Source organism: Grammomys surdaster, unplaced genomic scaffold (genome assembly GCF_004785775.1).
Source record: "Grammomys surdaster isolate TR1022 unplaced genomic scaffold, NIH_TR_1.0 126271, whole genome shotgun sequence".
In the NCBI taxonomy this organism is placed as follows: Eukaryota; Metazoa; Chordata; class Mammalia; order Rodentia; family Muridae; genus Grammomys; species Grammomys surdaster.
Genome location: NW_021621071.1, coordinates 4,271,872 through 4,289,303, shown reverse-complemented (window position 1 = coordinate 4,289,303; position 17,432 = coordinate 4,271,872). Strand labels below are relative to the sequence as shown.

At 36.5% G+C, this 17,432-nt stretch overlaps 1 protein-coding gene across 1 annotated transcript in view; it reads left to right on the top strand.

Annotated features, from left to right (window-relative positions):
- The window catches only part of Trhde (thyrotropin releasing hormone degrading enzyme), a 371,444-nt gene extending 361,527 nt beyond the window's left edge, over positions 1–9,917 (top strand). The window contains exons 18-19 of the mRNA XM_028759101.1: positions 938–1,019; positions 7,236–9,917. Coding sequence (XP_028614934.1) covers positions 938–1,019; positions 7,236–7,379 — 226 coding nt within the window. The 3' untranslated portion in view covers positions 7,380–9,917. The remainder of the gene's footprint in view (positions 1–937; positions 1,020–7,235) is intronic.
- Positions 9,918–17,432: the final 7,515 nt, after the last annotated feature.

Sequence of the window (17,432 nt, the reverse complement as noted above, 5' to 3'; positions counted from 1 at the left end):
CAGATTGCAGGTTTATGCCATGGTACCTAGTAGTTTATAGTCTTGAACGTCCATCTATTCGCTTTGACAAAGATACCTTTCTCGTCATGGTGATCCTCCCATTTGAGTCCCTCTTTCAGATGATAGAAAACTAACTCCATCAGCAGCTAAAGTACTAACAATCTCACAATTTGGAAAGCGAAGGAAAGTATCAAGTAAATATGGCTGGGCCCATGCTCCCAAAACCTGTCTTACTGTTGGTTAGTTTGGTTCTAAGAGTGTAAAAACTAGAATAAATGTCATAGCAGAGTAGAGGTAGATTAATACGAGAGCCTTCATGCTTAGAGATACATTGTGTCCATACTGTAAGAATTATATAATATAACATATAATATAACAACTACATACAATAACTAGATACTTTAATAACTATATGAGCAACTGATATTCTTTTTGTGAAGTTTGCCTTGGTTTCTACAACTTAATTAGAATTCCAATATCTACTATGACTAGGTAGAACACAGAATCTGTGTGCCATTGCTGGTCTTGCCTGAGCTGCTCCTGCCTTTTTTCACTTCTTGGGAGACGATTCTCTTACAATGATCAATATTTCTGTGTACTCAAAAATATAAAACTGTCCCTTTCTTGGGTATTGGCTTACAAACAGAGCAGCTATACCTTAATTCTAGGAGCCTGGAATTTTGACAAGCTCACTAAGAGTCAGACTTCTCTGAAGCACTGTGCAGCAGGTCAGCTGGATCTGATAGCACCCCATGGCAAGAAATGCTTCTTTGCATTTTTTGATGTTGAAAAGATTGACCAGCACTGCTCTGAGAGCTCGTGATCACTGATTGCTCTGGCAAATGCAAACCCTGGGAAAGACTCCAAAAAAATTATAAAAAGATTGCTTACATTAATACCTAGGTAGACATTAAGACTTTTTCTTTTATCTTTGTAGGTATGGAGAAGCATTATTTATGAATTCCAAACTTATCAGTGGAGTTACAGAATTTCTTAATACAGAAGGTGAACTTAAAGAGGTAAAAATCTTGTTACAGTTTTCTTATATAAACATAAAATTACAGATTTACTTTGACTTCTTTGCATTAGATACATACGAGTTTCTTTTACACTGCTACTCACATACACATCCCCCCTACACACATATTTGCATGTTTTCATATATGCATACATGCATGCAAACACACACACACACACACACACACACACACACACACACACCCCTCCTTACCCTATTACCTGCAAAGAAATCTTTACTATACCAAGTGTCGAATGATTATGAGCAATGCAGAGGGCTGAGAAAATGTTCAAATGTAATAAATTCCATAGTTTGGGACCGGTCATTCCAGAGATCTTCAAACTGGCATCTTCTCCTCAAATGATTCTGTGAACTCAGTTTATAAATCATCCACCAATAGCTGTGCTAATGACTACGTGTGCAAAAGAGACCGTGCTTGATGCTGAGGTACACAGTAAAAAGCCTCGTTGCTTATATAAACACAATAGCCTGCTATTCAGCCTACTAAATTGAATAAAATCATATTCATAAGGAAGGAACACAGCTGGTAACATACATCAAAAGTAATAGTTTGCCTAAGATGGATAGCTTGGTTCCATCACAAGTTAATTTTATTAATGAAAATAAGCTCGATTTTTTTTAATGAACTTGTGTCCAAGTTCTAGAATATCTATCTTTTCCTTTTCCTGTCATATCTCTCAATGTGTGAGGTATCTAGGCGTCTCCTTTCCCTCCACTAGCTCTTGTCTGTACTGGAGAGGGATATGAAATGGGGACAATCAAGCAGGAAAAAAGTAGCAAAATATTCTTTTACTTGATCATGATAATTGATGCAGCCTTTCCCCCTTCTGCTTTCCACAGCACACAGCTAATCTTTAACACAGATTCTTAGATTTATTGGTTATCACAGAAGATAGGTTGGAAGCTGTGACCCACAGATGTTCCTGTTGAGGGACAATCTGTTACAAGCACTGTACCAAGCACCCATCTCACTATCCAATAGTTCTCAGCTTCCCGAGAGCAGCTCCATTTACTCTGCTTGGATTTGTCACAGAGACACTGTGCTGAGCTACGGCTCTGATTCTAGTGACTTAAAAGTCAGTCTTCACACCTGCTAAGTGTGTCCTCAACTCTGAAGGTTTAGCTTTGAAATCCTGCAATGTTTTCATTACTTTTTATGTCTTTGTATTTATCAACGAAGCTAACAGAAGAGAACTTTTATGTGTCTACATGAAACAGGAGGCAGGCACAGTTTATTATTGCTTTCATTGTTTCTACCTTTTAAACTGAGTGCTTTAAATATTATGACTTAATATTCAGTGACCAAAAAATAAGGTATTGATTTAGCCACACATCCCTTCGAACATTGACGCGAACACAGACGTGGAGTCCCTCCCTGCTCCCTTTCATCTTCCTCCCTCTTTTCCTTCTCTACTGCTCATGTATTCCCTATTTTGCTAATGGAAAGGTCACCAAACCCTTGTCTTAAGTTAAAACTTAGTTAAAATTTTCACATGCAAACCTTCGGATTTTGTCCATTTCCCTTTTGTATTTAATTTTTATCTCTTAATTAATTGCCATTAAAATTTTCTAAACTACCCCGATCATGAAAGTTGTGATTTTCAAAATGAGACTAAACTGTGGCTTTTATTCCATTATCTTCAAAGCACTCAACAATGCAGGGTTTCGGTGGAATGAGCAATGGGCTGCTTTTGCTGTGGACTTGCTTGCTTTCTAGTTTAACGGTTCTGCTCCAGGCTTTCCACACTTTTACCACCTAAGCGTCTTCTGCAGGAACAGGGAATATTATTTTCAAGTAGGATGGGGCTTAGTTTTTGTTGCCAATAACCCCTTCCTGAAGCAGAAACTGTTAAGCAAGATCAATGTCTTCCCTTTGAAGGAAGACTTATCTGAAGGGAATTAGCACCTTTGTGAATTATAAAGCTGTTTCTAATTTTTAAAATGTTTACTTATATGATTTGTGTCTGTCCGTATGTGGGTATGTGCATCCGAGTTCAGGTGCACCTAAGAGGCCAGAAAGGACGTTTTAGAGCCTTTTGAGAAAAAGTCACAGGCTATTTGTGCTGACTGAAGGAGGTGATGGGAACCCGTTTGGGCCACAGAGAGAACAATATTCCCTCAATACCTGAGCCATCTCTCTAGTCCCCTGAAAAAATAATTTAATATTCCAATTACTATTCTCAGCTTCAGCAAGATTAAGTAGAAAGACACTCTGTTTTATGGTTCCTTCCCTCAAACTGTTCTAGCACCTAGGACTAGAGTTTACTTATTTTTTTTATTTTAAAAAATTTATTTACTTATGTATAATCTAGCCTTTGTCTTCTCCAAGCCCCCCTCCCACAATTGCTCACTGTGTTTCTACTCCCCTCCCTCTCTGAGAGGATGCTTCTCCACCATTGCAATTTGACTGATATTCCTTCATGAGGCAATCCATCCTTTCCTTAATTTCAAATTAGCAGAAGCACAACCCCATGAAGCCCCAGAGACCTTTGTCATGTTTCACTTATTGTCTCCTGAGCACTTTTCTCATGTGCTGGGTTCTTCTGTGAACTTAACACACAAACCTGCTGTAGAAGAACATTACAGAGACTCCATTTATTACTTGAATGGAAAGTCCTTTACCTCATAATAGGTCAATAGCTAATTCTATTGAGTTCCATAGTTATCGAGATTATATTATGTTTTGGGGTTCACTTCAAATCAAGTTATGTTGCTGGAGTCAAGGATAATAACGATACATTGGAATGAATGGAAGGACAAATAAGATATTTCTCAATATTAAACAGGTTTTTAAAAGAAAGATTAATAAATACACCTAGAAATTCTGTCCTAAGGAAATCACACTGCAGGAACAACACTGCCATTTTACTAAATTGTATTTTACAAAAGTGTCTAAGCCTGCTCATAATAAAAGCATCATAGATAAATGTATCAAAGCCCAATTAAGATCAAACATAATGGTGGCAGAAATTCTCTCAAAGAGCCTGAGAACTAAGCAGGGTAGAATGCTAAAAGCCTTAGTTGATGCTGAGACCACACAGGGAAGCGAGATTTGCCAGACACCACAGTCTCCTCAGGGACCTGTGAGGAGGCTCTGAAAAAAACGCATTTTCCGTAAGCAGAGCTGAGAAATACAGGCCACAGACCAATTTATGGCAACTATGGAAAGTCTGCCAGATGCGTTCTGATGAATAAGCTCCACTTCCAATGTGTGAGTCATCTCTCGATAGCTGAGCTCTCAAGGAAGGTATTTAGGGTACTTCAATCATAATTTGAGAAATGAAACTCTAGAGATCCGCTAGTTACGTTGTCTTACATGATAATCTGACTTTCTGTCATTGTGTCAGTGATAGATCATGTTTAAGCCTCGGGCTTGGCATTTTCTTCATGTGTTCAGCTTTTGCATGAAGAGACTTAGAGCATCTTTTCCTGAATGAAAGTTTCCAAAGGACCATTTATCATCATCTGGCATGTTCAATGAATGCCTAGAAACAAGTGTGTGTATTTTTCGTCTACAGTCAATATATAACTAAATATACTATAATAACATGTTCTGTATAAATCACACAACTCAAAACTAAATAAAACACATTTTGATGCTAAATGGTTGTAGACTAAATCTAAGTGAATCTATGTGAAGGAAAATGTATCAATGTATTAATGAATTTCAACCTTTATCCCAAATATTTTCTGTGCATACAAGTATTGTGTATGGTATATATTGGTATAGAGCAATATCTAAATGTTGGAAATGTACAAAAGTACCCTCAAACAATTCTTTTGTGCTCTTTTTAAATATATATAATTTTAGCCAACTATATTAATTTTAGGACCATAAAATAACTCTCAGTTATGCCTTAGGTATCTTCTGGTTGTTTTAAAATACAGTGATTTTGATGTCTGTCTTTGTCTGGGTTTCTATTGCTGTGATGAAACCCCATGACCAAAAAGCAAATTGGGGATGAAAGGATTTATTTGGCGTATACTTCCACATTACTGTTCATCTAAGGAAGTCAGGACATGAACTCAAACAGGGCAGGAACCTGGAGGCATGAGCCGATGCAGAGGCCGTGGAGAAGTAGTACTTACTGGCTTGCCGTGTTTGGCTTGCTTAGCCTGTTTTCTTATAGAACCTACTAGTCCAGGGATAGAACCAGTCACAACGGGCCAGGCCCTCCTCCCCCATCAATCACTAATTGACAAAATGCCTTACAGCTGGATCTTTTGGAGGTATTTTCTCAATTGAAGTTCCCTCCTTTCAGATAACTCTAGTTTGTGTGCTGATGAAAGACTAGCCAGCGCAATGTCATCTCTAGTACGTAGTTCTGTGATAGACTTTTCCTTGGCCAACATTGCCAGATGATAAACTTCCATAAACCCCATTAGTATCAAGTAATCACATAATATCATCATAAACAAACAAAAATATCCATGAACTAAAAATCCAAATTAATTTGGAGAAGTGGAATTAACTACATTTTCAACACAAACACACTTTGCTCTTCCTGCTCCAATCTTATCTTGAGGCCCCAAATTTCCTTCCTGACAGAGCCTCCCTGCGGCATCCACTTTATGAGGGATCGCACCACATGCTAACGACACCACACAACGTCGTTTTGTTTGCTGTGAGTTGGTTGCCAGTTTCATAAGGCATACAGAACAAAAAGTGAAGGTGTTGGTGTTTCATTTTGAAGCAGATTCCTTGAGTCTTCTCAGAATATATTAACTTTCTAAACAAAAACGTCTTCCAGTAAGAACCATGGCAGAGCACTTAAACATTTTTAACTTCAGTGCTCAAATTCTCTGACAAAATGAAACAACATTTCTTCTTTTTCCTAAATAATTCAATATTTCTAAATACCTATATCCTTCCTTATCCTAAATATCCAATATCTCTAAATCTATCAGGTTGTGAGTTCATTAATCACTCATTTCTCGTAGCAACAATGCTGTGTTCTACTGTTCAGTTACTTTGGCAATCCCTTGACATTGAAGATAGTTTGACATCCAATACTGCTTCCTTTCAGAACATGACTAGCTCTTTTCTCTATTCAATTGGGAAAATGACCCTTTAGTGTTATAGCCAGTTGCAAAGACTCTTTGCTATGGTGGATGTGATTTATAGTTAGACCTGGTTGTTGAAGCCACACCACTAACCTATTTTGAATAGATAAATTTTCTATAGTGTCGTCTACTGTGTTCTGTGTATCTTGAATCCTGGAACTCTGGCCAGGGATAGCAAAGTAATAACAAAAAGAGACATTCACAGTGAAGCTGGGATCTTAAGGAATTCTCCATCACAATCACCACCTGCAACCTCAACAGGTTTATTAGGCACAGCAAATGGAGAGGGGCTCAGCTGGTCTCATTAGAAATTCTCTACACTGGAATGGTCTCAGATTGTAAACATTCAGGAAGAAGATACTACAGTCCCTCCTGTAGCACAGATGAGTAGGTACATATGGGGTACTGATAGGGTAGAAAGGCAAGGTGCCTTAAGTTAGGAACAGTGATTAAAGGTGATCAGTGTATTATATCGTTCACTCAGAATTAATCGTCATAGCTTTTCATAGGATCCCTGTTCAGAAAATTCGAGTGTTAACATGATCTATGAGGGACAGATATTGGTCCTAAAATATCAAGAAAGTCATATAGAAGACATCTGCTTATGCCCAAGTGAACCCGGTCCGTTAAAAAGATGGCAGCCTTCCAGTTCCTGCAAAGTAACTCAGGAAAGTAGTGCCGTTCATTATAACCAACACGCCAGGGACACTAGCTCCACTTGGCAAAGGCAGTGGAAGACTAGAAAGCAGGATTTATGAGCATGCCTATTTTTTTTTGTATTGAATAGTTTCTTTCTTTACATTTCAAATATTTTCCCCTTTCCCAGTCCACCTCTCGAAAACCCCTACCTCATTCCCCCTCCCCTGCTTCTGTGAAGGTGTCTCCCCACCCAGTTACTCACCCATTCCTCCCCGACCTCGAATTCCCCCACACTGGGGCATCGAGCCCTCACTGGACCCTTGACAAGCATGCCTTTTTAAGTGCAACTCAAAGCAAGTGGAGCTAGAGGGTCCATTCAAGTTTCTCCTAGGTGTCCATGTGACACTTCATCTCAGATGCATCTTATCCGTGCATGTTCTACATAATTCATATGAACACACGCAGATTCACCGTGTTCATTTTCTATTTCCAGCTGAAGAACTTCATGAAGTCCTATGATGGAGTGGCGTCTGCTTCTTTCTCACGAGCCGTGGAAACCGTGGAAGCCAATGTGCGCTGGAAAAGGCTTTACCAAGATGAGCTTTTCCACTGGCTGGGAAAAGCCATGAGGCACTAGTACCTGTCACAGAGCATTCGCCCTAGAACTTTGTCAGAGGATCTTCTTTCTGCGGAATGAGGAGGCTAGCCAGAATGTCAGTGTTCTCACGAGGGAGGATTTTCTTTTTGATTTGGTTTTGTATTTGTTGGGGGCAAATTTTTCTCGTTTCATTTATTCTATATTTGTGTTTCTACTGGATATTCCTCTGGAAAGGAACTCTTGCAAGGGACGCTTGCCCTGGTTACTCCAGCTGTACATCCCCTCTGTTCAGGACCACGTATGATAGTGGTGCATGTCGATGTTGCTGTCTGTTTGGGAAATCCTATTCAGAATATTCTGTGCATGGGTCTATGGTCCTGCCTGTGTTCTGGCATGCTTACTTAACATGTCCAATGTTGTATGTGAACATTATCTATGTATATCCAGAGTGGGCATTATGCGGAAGCACAAAGATTACCTATGACAATCAGTGTTACAATGAAAAAAAAAAACTTCAGAAGGATATTCTAAGTCAGCCATGGACAACAGGAGAGATACAACAACTCTCTAAGCAATCTGTGTGGATTGTCTCAGCACTTCGATTGTCTGGCAATGATTACTGTGTTGCTAACTCATTTTCTTTGAGTTGAAGCTGTGTATACACTTGCAAAGATGTATAGATAGTATGTACATATGCTTTATGTACATAAGGAAGCTCCATATGTATATAGTATGTTGTACATGCACCTGTTTGAAGAATCTCTTCAGATCAAAGGAAATTTAACACTTTTTTATAAATGTGTGGACACTTGGAAAAGGCTTCAAGAACTTTATCTCAACATTCCTACTTTATACCTTGCTTTCTTAAGTGCTTTCTTTTTGTCTATGTCCTGAAGAAAGATCTATTCAACTACATGAAGCTGAATTCTAACAAAATACACATGCAAACTAACCACTCTGCAATTTCTCTTAAGTCAGTGGCATCCTTTTGCTGTTTTCTGTAACTGTGTTAGTCGACATTTTTACTGCCTAAAACAATTTTCTGTAAACTTAGAATGATCACTGCTAAGAAAGTGTTTCTGTATAGCTTCTCTGTCTTTCTTAGTTTTGCTACTGCAGAGTTAAATTCTCTCTGTGTGTTGATCTTTATGTGTACAGTGCTCCTATCCTTCATTAAGCAACCATACCTCAACAGGTCTATTAGCGTTAATGACCTTTAATGCCAGTTGTGCCCTCCCTTAAGACACAAAGTTGCTTTTATGCTGTGTTGCTATACAAAGCCTTTGGGAATTAACAACCCTGTTCTACCTAGGAATTTTGAATAGCCATATCTATGGCTGTCTGAAACACAACTAGATTTCAGTGATTCTCAATAGGCCAGTAGGCCGGCTCCCTGCTTCAGAGTCAACATATATTAAGTTTAACATTGTAAAATCCTTATACAACTATTCTATTGAGTCGAGTATTGTGTAACCCTTTTTAGTTTTCCTGTGATGTACAGCTCTTCCAAATGTTGCAGTTCAGAGACTGTCACTCAATGTTGGAAGAAAAAAATATTTATAAAATAGAGATCATAGAATTATTTTTGTTCGTAGACATACAAAACAATTTCCCAATCCATAGATTACGGTAAAAACTAAATTTGAACCTTAATCATGTAAGCAATTGATGTTTTTATTTCTTATAGCTACAATTTTCAACACGTCATTCAATTAAAACACATGAATTTTAAGTACGGTGTGGTCGGAATGTGTCATGGTCATGCTTAATGTGAAAATCTGAGGTCTAAGTCGTTTACTGAAAGTGAGCGAGTTTTAAAATATAACCCTCATAACTAGCATACAGCCATGAAGACCCTAAGTATCTATTATAGCACTGGTGAATTCATTCATAGAGCAGAACTGCCCAAGGTGGTAGACATGGGTGTCTTGTTTTGTTCCCTGAAGTCCTGCAAATCTTTTGAGTTGGGGGTGGTACTTTTCACTTCCAACTTTGAGTTTGAGGGGCTGTCTTAGTTCTCTTTCCTCCCCATTGTTAGAAGTCGCATTCTCTTTCAGTGTTTTAGTGGCCTTGAACACAACTGGTTTAGCTATAATCTAAATCCTCAGTGTATAATTATGTGCAATGTTTATACCTCATACAAAACCTCGTTCAACAGTCTAGTGGTACCAACGGCGTTGAGATGGCAGTTTTGTGCTACACATTTTTCAGTTATTGAACCTTTCCAATGTTTAGATTATACCGGGCTTTAAAGTTTCTTTTTAGTTGTTTAAATACGTAATATTTTCGATATAATACAAAACAATGATATCTCTTGGAATATTCTGTAAAATGTAGCTATAAAATTATATTTTCTACTTAGAGTTTTTACCTTTCTCTCTTGTGTGTTTTACAAACAAATTATCTACGTGAAATAACAATGTTTTGAAAGTGTCCATGGTCTAGTCTCAAAAGTTCCTTTGTTATTATATGGATTACAACAAAATTTTGTTTTAATTAGAAAATACTAGATTATTTTTTTACTTTGGGTATTATTATCTTCATGTAACTTGTAAATATAATGTTTTCCCCAATTTTACACATTTTTCTCATTAATTTTCTTACAGACCTTGAAGTTTCCACAAGACAAGGATTTCAAACTTAGAAGGCTGATATGTATAGCCTTCAAGAAGCAGATGTGCTTCTTGAAATTCAATAGCACATACTTTTGCTGGGTCTTAATTCCCTTTGTTTTATAGATTTTTGGGTAATTGAGTTATTATGAGATTTTCTGATACTCAGCTGATACATATGACTAAAATACTATGAGGTAATGAATGGTATGCCATGAATTTCTAAAATTCATCCCATTGTCAATAACTTTTACACATGGTGATTTGATTCTTCACAAAACCACACTGCATCTTTGACCTCTTCGTGAAAATGAAATGAATTTGAGAACAGCCATCCATGTCTTTAAAGCTTCAGTTATGACACAGCCTAAATTCCTGAACACAGATTGTCTGCAATGAACATACTGCAGTGTCTCTGATTTATATCTGTCTATCTCATTAGCTAGAGACTTCACAAGATCAGAATATATGATTGAACACATTCACAACTGATAAATTATCCTTGACATTTATATTTCAAATGTGTATGATTTCAAACTACAGGGCAATCACATTAATCACGATTTACTTTGTAAGTAGTCATGTATAGGAACGCAGAGTTTAATATATTGATTACTTCCCCTATTGCAGATCTGTTGTTGAACATAGTTTAAATGCAACCTTAAGACTGTGATATTTTGCTTTACTTTCAACACCTACTTCTGATAGTGGGAAGAGATAAGATCTCCAGATGGTCAGAATGTAAGCAGAAGGCTATATCATCTAGATAAATGAAAACAGTATTCAGTAAAAAGTACAAGTCTGTGGAGACTAAATTGTGAAAAAAAAATTATTTCTGTGGAAACGCGGCACCAAACTAGATGCTATTGATAAGTTATAATGAAGCGTACAATATCATGCTTACTTCAAATTCGATGCTAATTAAATATTTTAAGAATTGTCTTCTGGGAGCATGGAGAATGTAGCTCAAATATTTTCATGAACTTTCCTGTAACATATAGCACAGACAGTAGTCAAGGAACAGATGATGAGAAACCAGGATTTTCATGGCATATTTTCATTTTTCAGAGATCATGACTGAATTATTATTTGATACCAATAGCTACGTACTTTAAGAATTCAACCAAGAAAAGGTTGAATAGATGGTTTTTAACTGAGCACGTGGAGAGTGAAAGGAAGAGGGCAGAAAACAGATCTAAAGTGTTCACATGTAAAATCTAAATAACTCGTGAACCAGTTGGACAGAAGGCAATGTGAGGCAGAATATCATGCTGTAGAAGGGCAGTTTGATAAGTTTTAGATATGAAGCCTCACTATTTCCCTACTAATTCTGAAACTTCTGGTTAAATCACACTGTTTGATTTTATAATGATAGTATTTTATAGAAATGCAAACCATCTTCAAATTATAATAACACCATGAAATTTAAACAATAATAATTGGAATCTAAATTGGGACAGAATTCATTCATCCGTGGAAAAAGAAAGGTGTTGTGCAGTTTAAGGTTGTTGCTAATCTTCAGGAAGATTCTTTTTGTTATTTTAATCTTACTTTTTATTACATTCCAGACTTTATCCTTTTCCTGGTCCATCCTCTGCATATTCTGCATCCCATACCTCCTCCCCCTGTCTTCACAATGATATTCCCCCCTCACCCCACCAGACCTCCCCACTCCCTGGAGCCCCCAGTCTCTTGAGGGTTAGGAGCATTTTCTCTGACTGAGTCCTGACTCGGCAGTCCTTTGCTGTATATGTGTCAGGGGCCTCATATCAGCTGGTGTATGCTGCCTGGTTGACTCAGTGTCTGAGAGATTTTGGAGGTTCAGGTTAGGTGAGACTGCTGGTTTCCTTATAGGGTTGCCTTCCTCCTCATCTTGTAAAGGTATCTCATATTTGCCAAAATGATACTACCTTTATTTGTTGACTTTAAGTAAATCATTTATGCTCTGAAGCAGATTCAGCAATTCTTAGGCAATAATTTATTTCTTCAAATCCTCATGAACTATGCTGAAATTTCAATTTTTTATTCTCTATAAAATTGGCCCTCAATTCCAACTGCCTTGAACTAATTAGCAAGTTTTAAAATCAAATATTTTTATTTTATTTTGTGATGGATTCAATTCAAATAAATGTGTACTGTAGCAGTCCTTGTTTTCAACTTCACTTCATGAGATTTTCTTTTAAAGTTTTGGTAAGAGAAGTTACAAAGCTTTTTGGAAAAGCTTTAAGAGAGTTGTTAAAAGTAGGTTCTCACATTAAGGGTGGATTTATACCTCATTGCATACTTTAAGACTTTAAGTTGTTTTTTAAAGTTATTCAACTACTTTACATATTGTGATATTTGCATAGACTTCATAAACCACACTTTAAAGGCATTGAATATATTTCATTTTGATTGATATTAATTTATCCAGTTTATATAATTCATATTGAACATAATTGAATAAAAGTTTATAAGTTTACATTGAACATAGTATATAATTAATATATAATTATATCAATATATTTGATGTATATAATTTATGCTGAATATAAAAGTTCTTTAAGAGTTAGTTTTTCTGTGATTCCTAGTTCAAATACTGATGCAGTAACAAAGAGGAAGGCTTCAGTTTGCTCAGACTTTTTTAAGTGAATAATTGTAGGGAAAGGTTAAAAAAATGTCAACCTTCTATTAAATTCCAGACACTCTGTGGGTATCATTTCACATGATAACCCTGTGAAATGTTTTTAATTCTAACTGATCATTGAGAAGATGGGGGCTAAAAGCCATTAGTTTCTATAATGTATTACTAATATCCATTATAATAGTATAATAGAATTACAATAATTTATTTTTATATTATTTTAATAGTGGGTCCTCAAAACTCTAAACTTAAGCTTTACATGATGTGAATCCATCACTTCTGTGCCTCCCTCAAGCTTGAGACACTGTCTATCCATAGAGACTGTGGGAGATTTGAATATTTGTTTCCCCAACATCTCTGCCAGGTTCATTGTTATGGACTTGTCCGATAAGTGATAATGGTGTGTTTCTGGCTTATCACTCGTTTATTACTAAGGTTACTTCATATGCTCTCTAAAAATATTTCATCACATCAGTCCTACCTTTCATTAGTGAGGGCTTTAAACCACAAGTAATTAACTAGCACTCACAAAATGAGCCATGAAGAGAGGGTAGGTTGTAAAGCACTTCACTGGGGTCTAACAACAATGAGGTTGAACCTGTCTCCGAGTGTGGAAGAGTTATTAGGTTAGCCTGAACTTTTCTACTGCTTATCAAAGGGATCAGAGAAATTCCTCAGTCTCTGTATAGAACTATAGATGAACTACACTGCTTAATTTACTTGAAGTTATGTCTCTAATGGCCCTGCTGCGCTTAGACGCGGTCTAAGCTAACTGCTTTGACTTGCCTCTGTACAGGTCAACTTGCTTCTAATGGCGCACATTTTTCTTATGTCATATAAGTAAATGAAAGAGCAAAGTGTTTCTACAAAGTGTTTTGTAGAAAATATAATAGTGGAGTTAAGAACACCTGCCTCAAACGTGCAGAGCATTTATTTCCCGCTAATCGTCCCTGCAAGGCTCAAGGGATTTGATTTGCTCTTATGGACAGACCTGCCCTCACCCTCACGTAGAATGTAACCTACTGGGTGAGAACTCATTAGAAATTCTTTGTCCTACATTTTATTTCAAATAAGATTTTTTTAAACTGTCATTTCTCAAGTGTAAACTATTTTTTCGAATGGATTTCTTCCCAAATGCTTTATTCTAGTTTTTGCAACATTGCATAATGTTGATCTCTGTTAGCTTTTTAAATGACACCTATATATTGATATCTATTAGTATTTATGGAGTCTTTCGTGGCTATAATTTATTCTCTTTTGTATTTTAATAGTCTTTGACAACAGGTAAGTGCTGTAAAAGGAAAACACATTATCATTATGATTTCACACATTTTAAGTTACTTAAACAGTAACATAAATTTTACCTTTGAGATTTTACTTTTGGCTGTCTCACCCAGGCTAAATTTATCAAATAATTAAAAATTACATTATAGGACTATTCCTAATGAACACATTTGCTTAGTAAAAGTGTTTCTTTACTTAAAACTGTTAGACTAGATATACTCAGCATGTTCCATTTGGAAGCATATTTTTCTTCTTTCTAATATTTTATGATCTTGGAATTGAAATGTTGCTGGTCTCTTAGTAAACATGAGTTCTAAAGCATTTGCCAAATAAGTAACCTTATATTAGTTTAGCAGATAAATGTTTTCTATGGTATGACTTTAAGTTATTCAGTAAAAATTGAGTCTATATGTTCAACATGAAATTTTAATACTTTCCAGACCAAAAATGAATTTTTCTAAGCGAGGAAATGTGTCTATTTATCTCAGCAGAGCAAATTTGAATTTTGCCTCTGATAATAAATTTTTTTGTACAGTAACGTGTAATACATCACTGTCTTAATTGTCTGACATGTGCAGATAAGGTCAAGAGAAATAATGCCTCCTGTGTGCTTTATTGTGCTTCTGCTTTTTAATTTTTTTTTGAGAGTCCATTTGAAGAGCTGTGGATACACAGTACAGAGGTTCATGGAAGGAGAAGCACTCTTTCTGCCATGAGAGTTTTAAAAGAAAACCACATTCCAATGCTAGAATAAGGAAGTTATTTGTAATATATTATATAAAGAGAAAAACCAATTCACTCTCCATTCTAATTATATCTTTAGGATAAATGAAGTCGTTTGCACTTTGGTAGAAATGATTTCACCTGAAACGCATTTTGGATTGCTTTTTAATACGTTTCCCTGCATTCATCAGACTGTCAGGCTTCCAGGGTCTCAAGAACAGTTTCCAATAACAACAGAATATAAAATATACATAATCATGGCTCATAAGCAGTACTCAAACCATGCTTTTCAATGCCTCTGGATCTTTCTCTTTCTGAGAATTGCTCAGGAATGTACAAACTGACCCTGCTTGGCCAGTCATTGAATCTAATATACAGTCCTTTATACAGCCATAGATAACCATTTATTGCCATGACCATGAGATAAGAAAGCATGCTACCAAGCCATACATAGGAATATTCTTAGAAAAGATAATCAGAGTACACACACATATATTTGCATGTTTATAATGTATTTGATAGCTCATAAATGTTATATACATATACAAATGCATCTCCAGAAACACATTACACACATGCACACATATACATCGACCCCCTCCCCCACCCACCCCGCTGCCCAATCAATTGCCTGTGCATCTCTTGATTGGTATTTGTACTACAGGACCAGCACTCATGTTAGAAAATAGCTATAAGAAATTATAAAAAATAGAGAGTAAACATGTTTACTGGAAGCCCCACAGTAGTCTATCTCAGTACTCAGCCCCAGAGTATCAGGTGACATAGCTTATCCTCACTTTGACACTCTGTAGGTGATTCTGGTGGTTTTTTTTTTTTTAATGTCCTTATAGACTGCACTTTTCTCTCACTAAAGGAAAGACTCCTTGACCCTTGATTCACATACATTTACCTGACTGGTTTCATTACATCCTTGTTTCTGGACCACAGATTACACTTCAAATCAACCAATGAGCCTCTGACGTGAGGTCTGAGCAACAGTATGTGTAAAGCACACAGAACATTCCAACACACCGTGTTCAGAGCCCTTGGGCAGGAGGCACCTAATGAACTGTCAGTTTCCCTATTGACTTCCACCACCAGTACTGCTGTTTGAAAATTCCGTCAGTTGCTGTTCAACATTTGCTACCAAATATAGAATCTTAAAACTAAAAGTGCTCCTAGTTCACTTAATAGTGAAAAATCATATTATTTGATCAGTTGAGCTGCCTACGCTGATAATGTTTCTACTTTGGCTAAAGCTCACAGTAGTTTGGTTATACCCATGTGTATCTCATCTTCCTTATTTCTGACCACCGTGTTCCCATGTTTTTCACATTTGCCCGCTACTATCCTTTATCCACACTTACTATCATCATTGTCTGTAAGTTCACAATTAATTATGATAGGAAGAATGAGTCTTTAGAAAAGACCTTCCATTCAGTTACCTTTGCTCTATGGAGCAAACCCCTGCCTACTGGAGGTGGGTAACACTCCTATTGAGGGTGTTGGAAATCAGAGATCAGGCATAATGCATTACAATGGAGAGATAGGCACTACACAAACTACCATGTGCATATGCAAATCATTGGCATGTTAGGTTGCCTCTCTAAAGCTTTATTTTGTTTTAAATGACTTTCCTTCTTTTTATCTCTTCTGTGACTTCCCAGCTGGGTACCATCTTCCTCTGAAACACGTTTTCACTTGACATTATGTAAAGAGTGGTGAAGATTTTGAGCTGTCTTGATATTAGTTCACATAACAGAAAACGACAGGAGTTCCTAGAACTGTCAGACAAGACTCAAAGGACACTAGGGTATGTTGAAGATGAGGCTTTGTGCTCTCAAGTTGTGGGGCTCATGCAACATTTCTTTAGTTCTGGCTTCCTCTGGATCTTTAAAATTTGCTTTCCTTTCCTAAAATCTTCAGCTATTTTGAGCTCTCATAACACAAACCAATCATTTTATTCAGCAAATTTATATATACATATACATATACATATACATATACATATATATATATATATAGCTTCGGACCATTTTACTAAGCTGTAGGAAGCCAATCTACTAATTGGATAACTCTTTAGTCATGTCTAATAACCAGAACTCATTCCTCTATCATATATTTGCTAAGTTCCCATTTTATATCTTCCCTGCTGTACTTAAGTGTCCTCAACAGATTTAGTGTTTAACCCTCCTTATATAGAACAGAAAGTTTCATAACCTCCCTAGTTACGAGATTTTATTAAAAGGTATCACAATTTTTAAAATGACTTATTATACTGACACATATATGACTTATTGAAGCCTACCCCAAACTCCAGTAATGGTTGACTAGGGGATAGATGATGTACAGAACCTAGATCCATGAAAAAGTTCAAAATCTAAGTCTTAATAGAATTGGATACATTCCAACATTAGTGCATAGACCCACAGCAAAATTCAACACAAAAGAGGTTGAATAGGGTTTCCATATTTAAAATGTGTTGGATTTCAACTGACAGGAAATGCAGAAGTGTAATAGGAATGACTGCAGGCAGTAATTGAAGTAAATCATGAATATATTTCACAGGCCACCACAAGTTTGGTGCTTGGTTGACCCAAATATTTCCAGTTTCATTTGAATGAAATAATTGTGTGAAGTATATGGGATTGTTTCCAGTGATAAACATAAAATCCTGACACAAATATTTATTCGGGTTTTGTTCAAACCATGTACAATGAGCAATTACTGCCTATTACATGTAGAATGCCATACTAGTGTGCATTTGTGTGCCGTGTGTCTGTGTTTCTGTTAGAAAAGAGTGGATGGAGAAAAAATTGGAAATAGCTTAAAAACAAAACAAAATAAAAC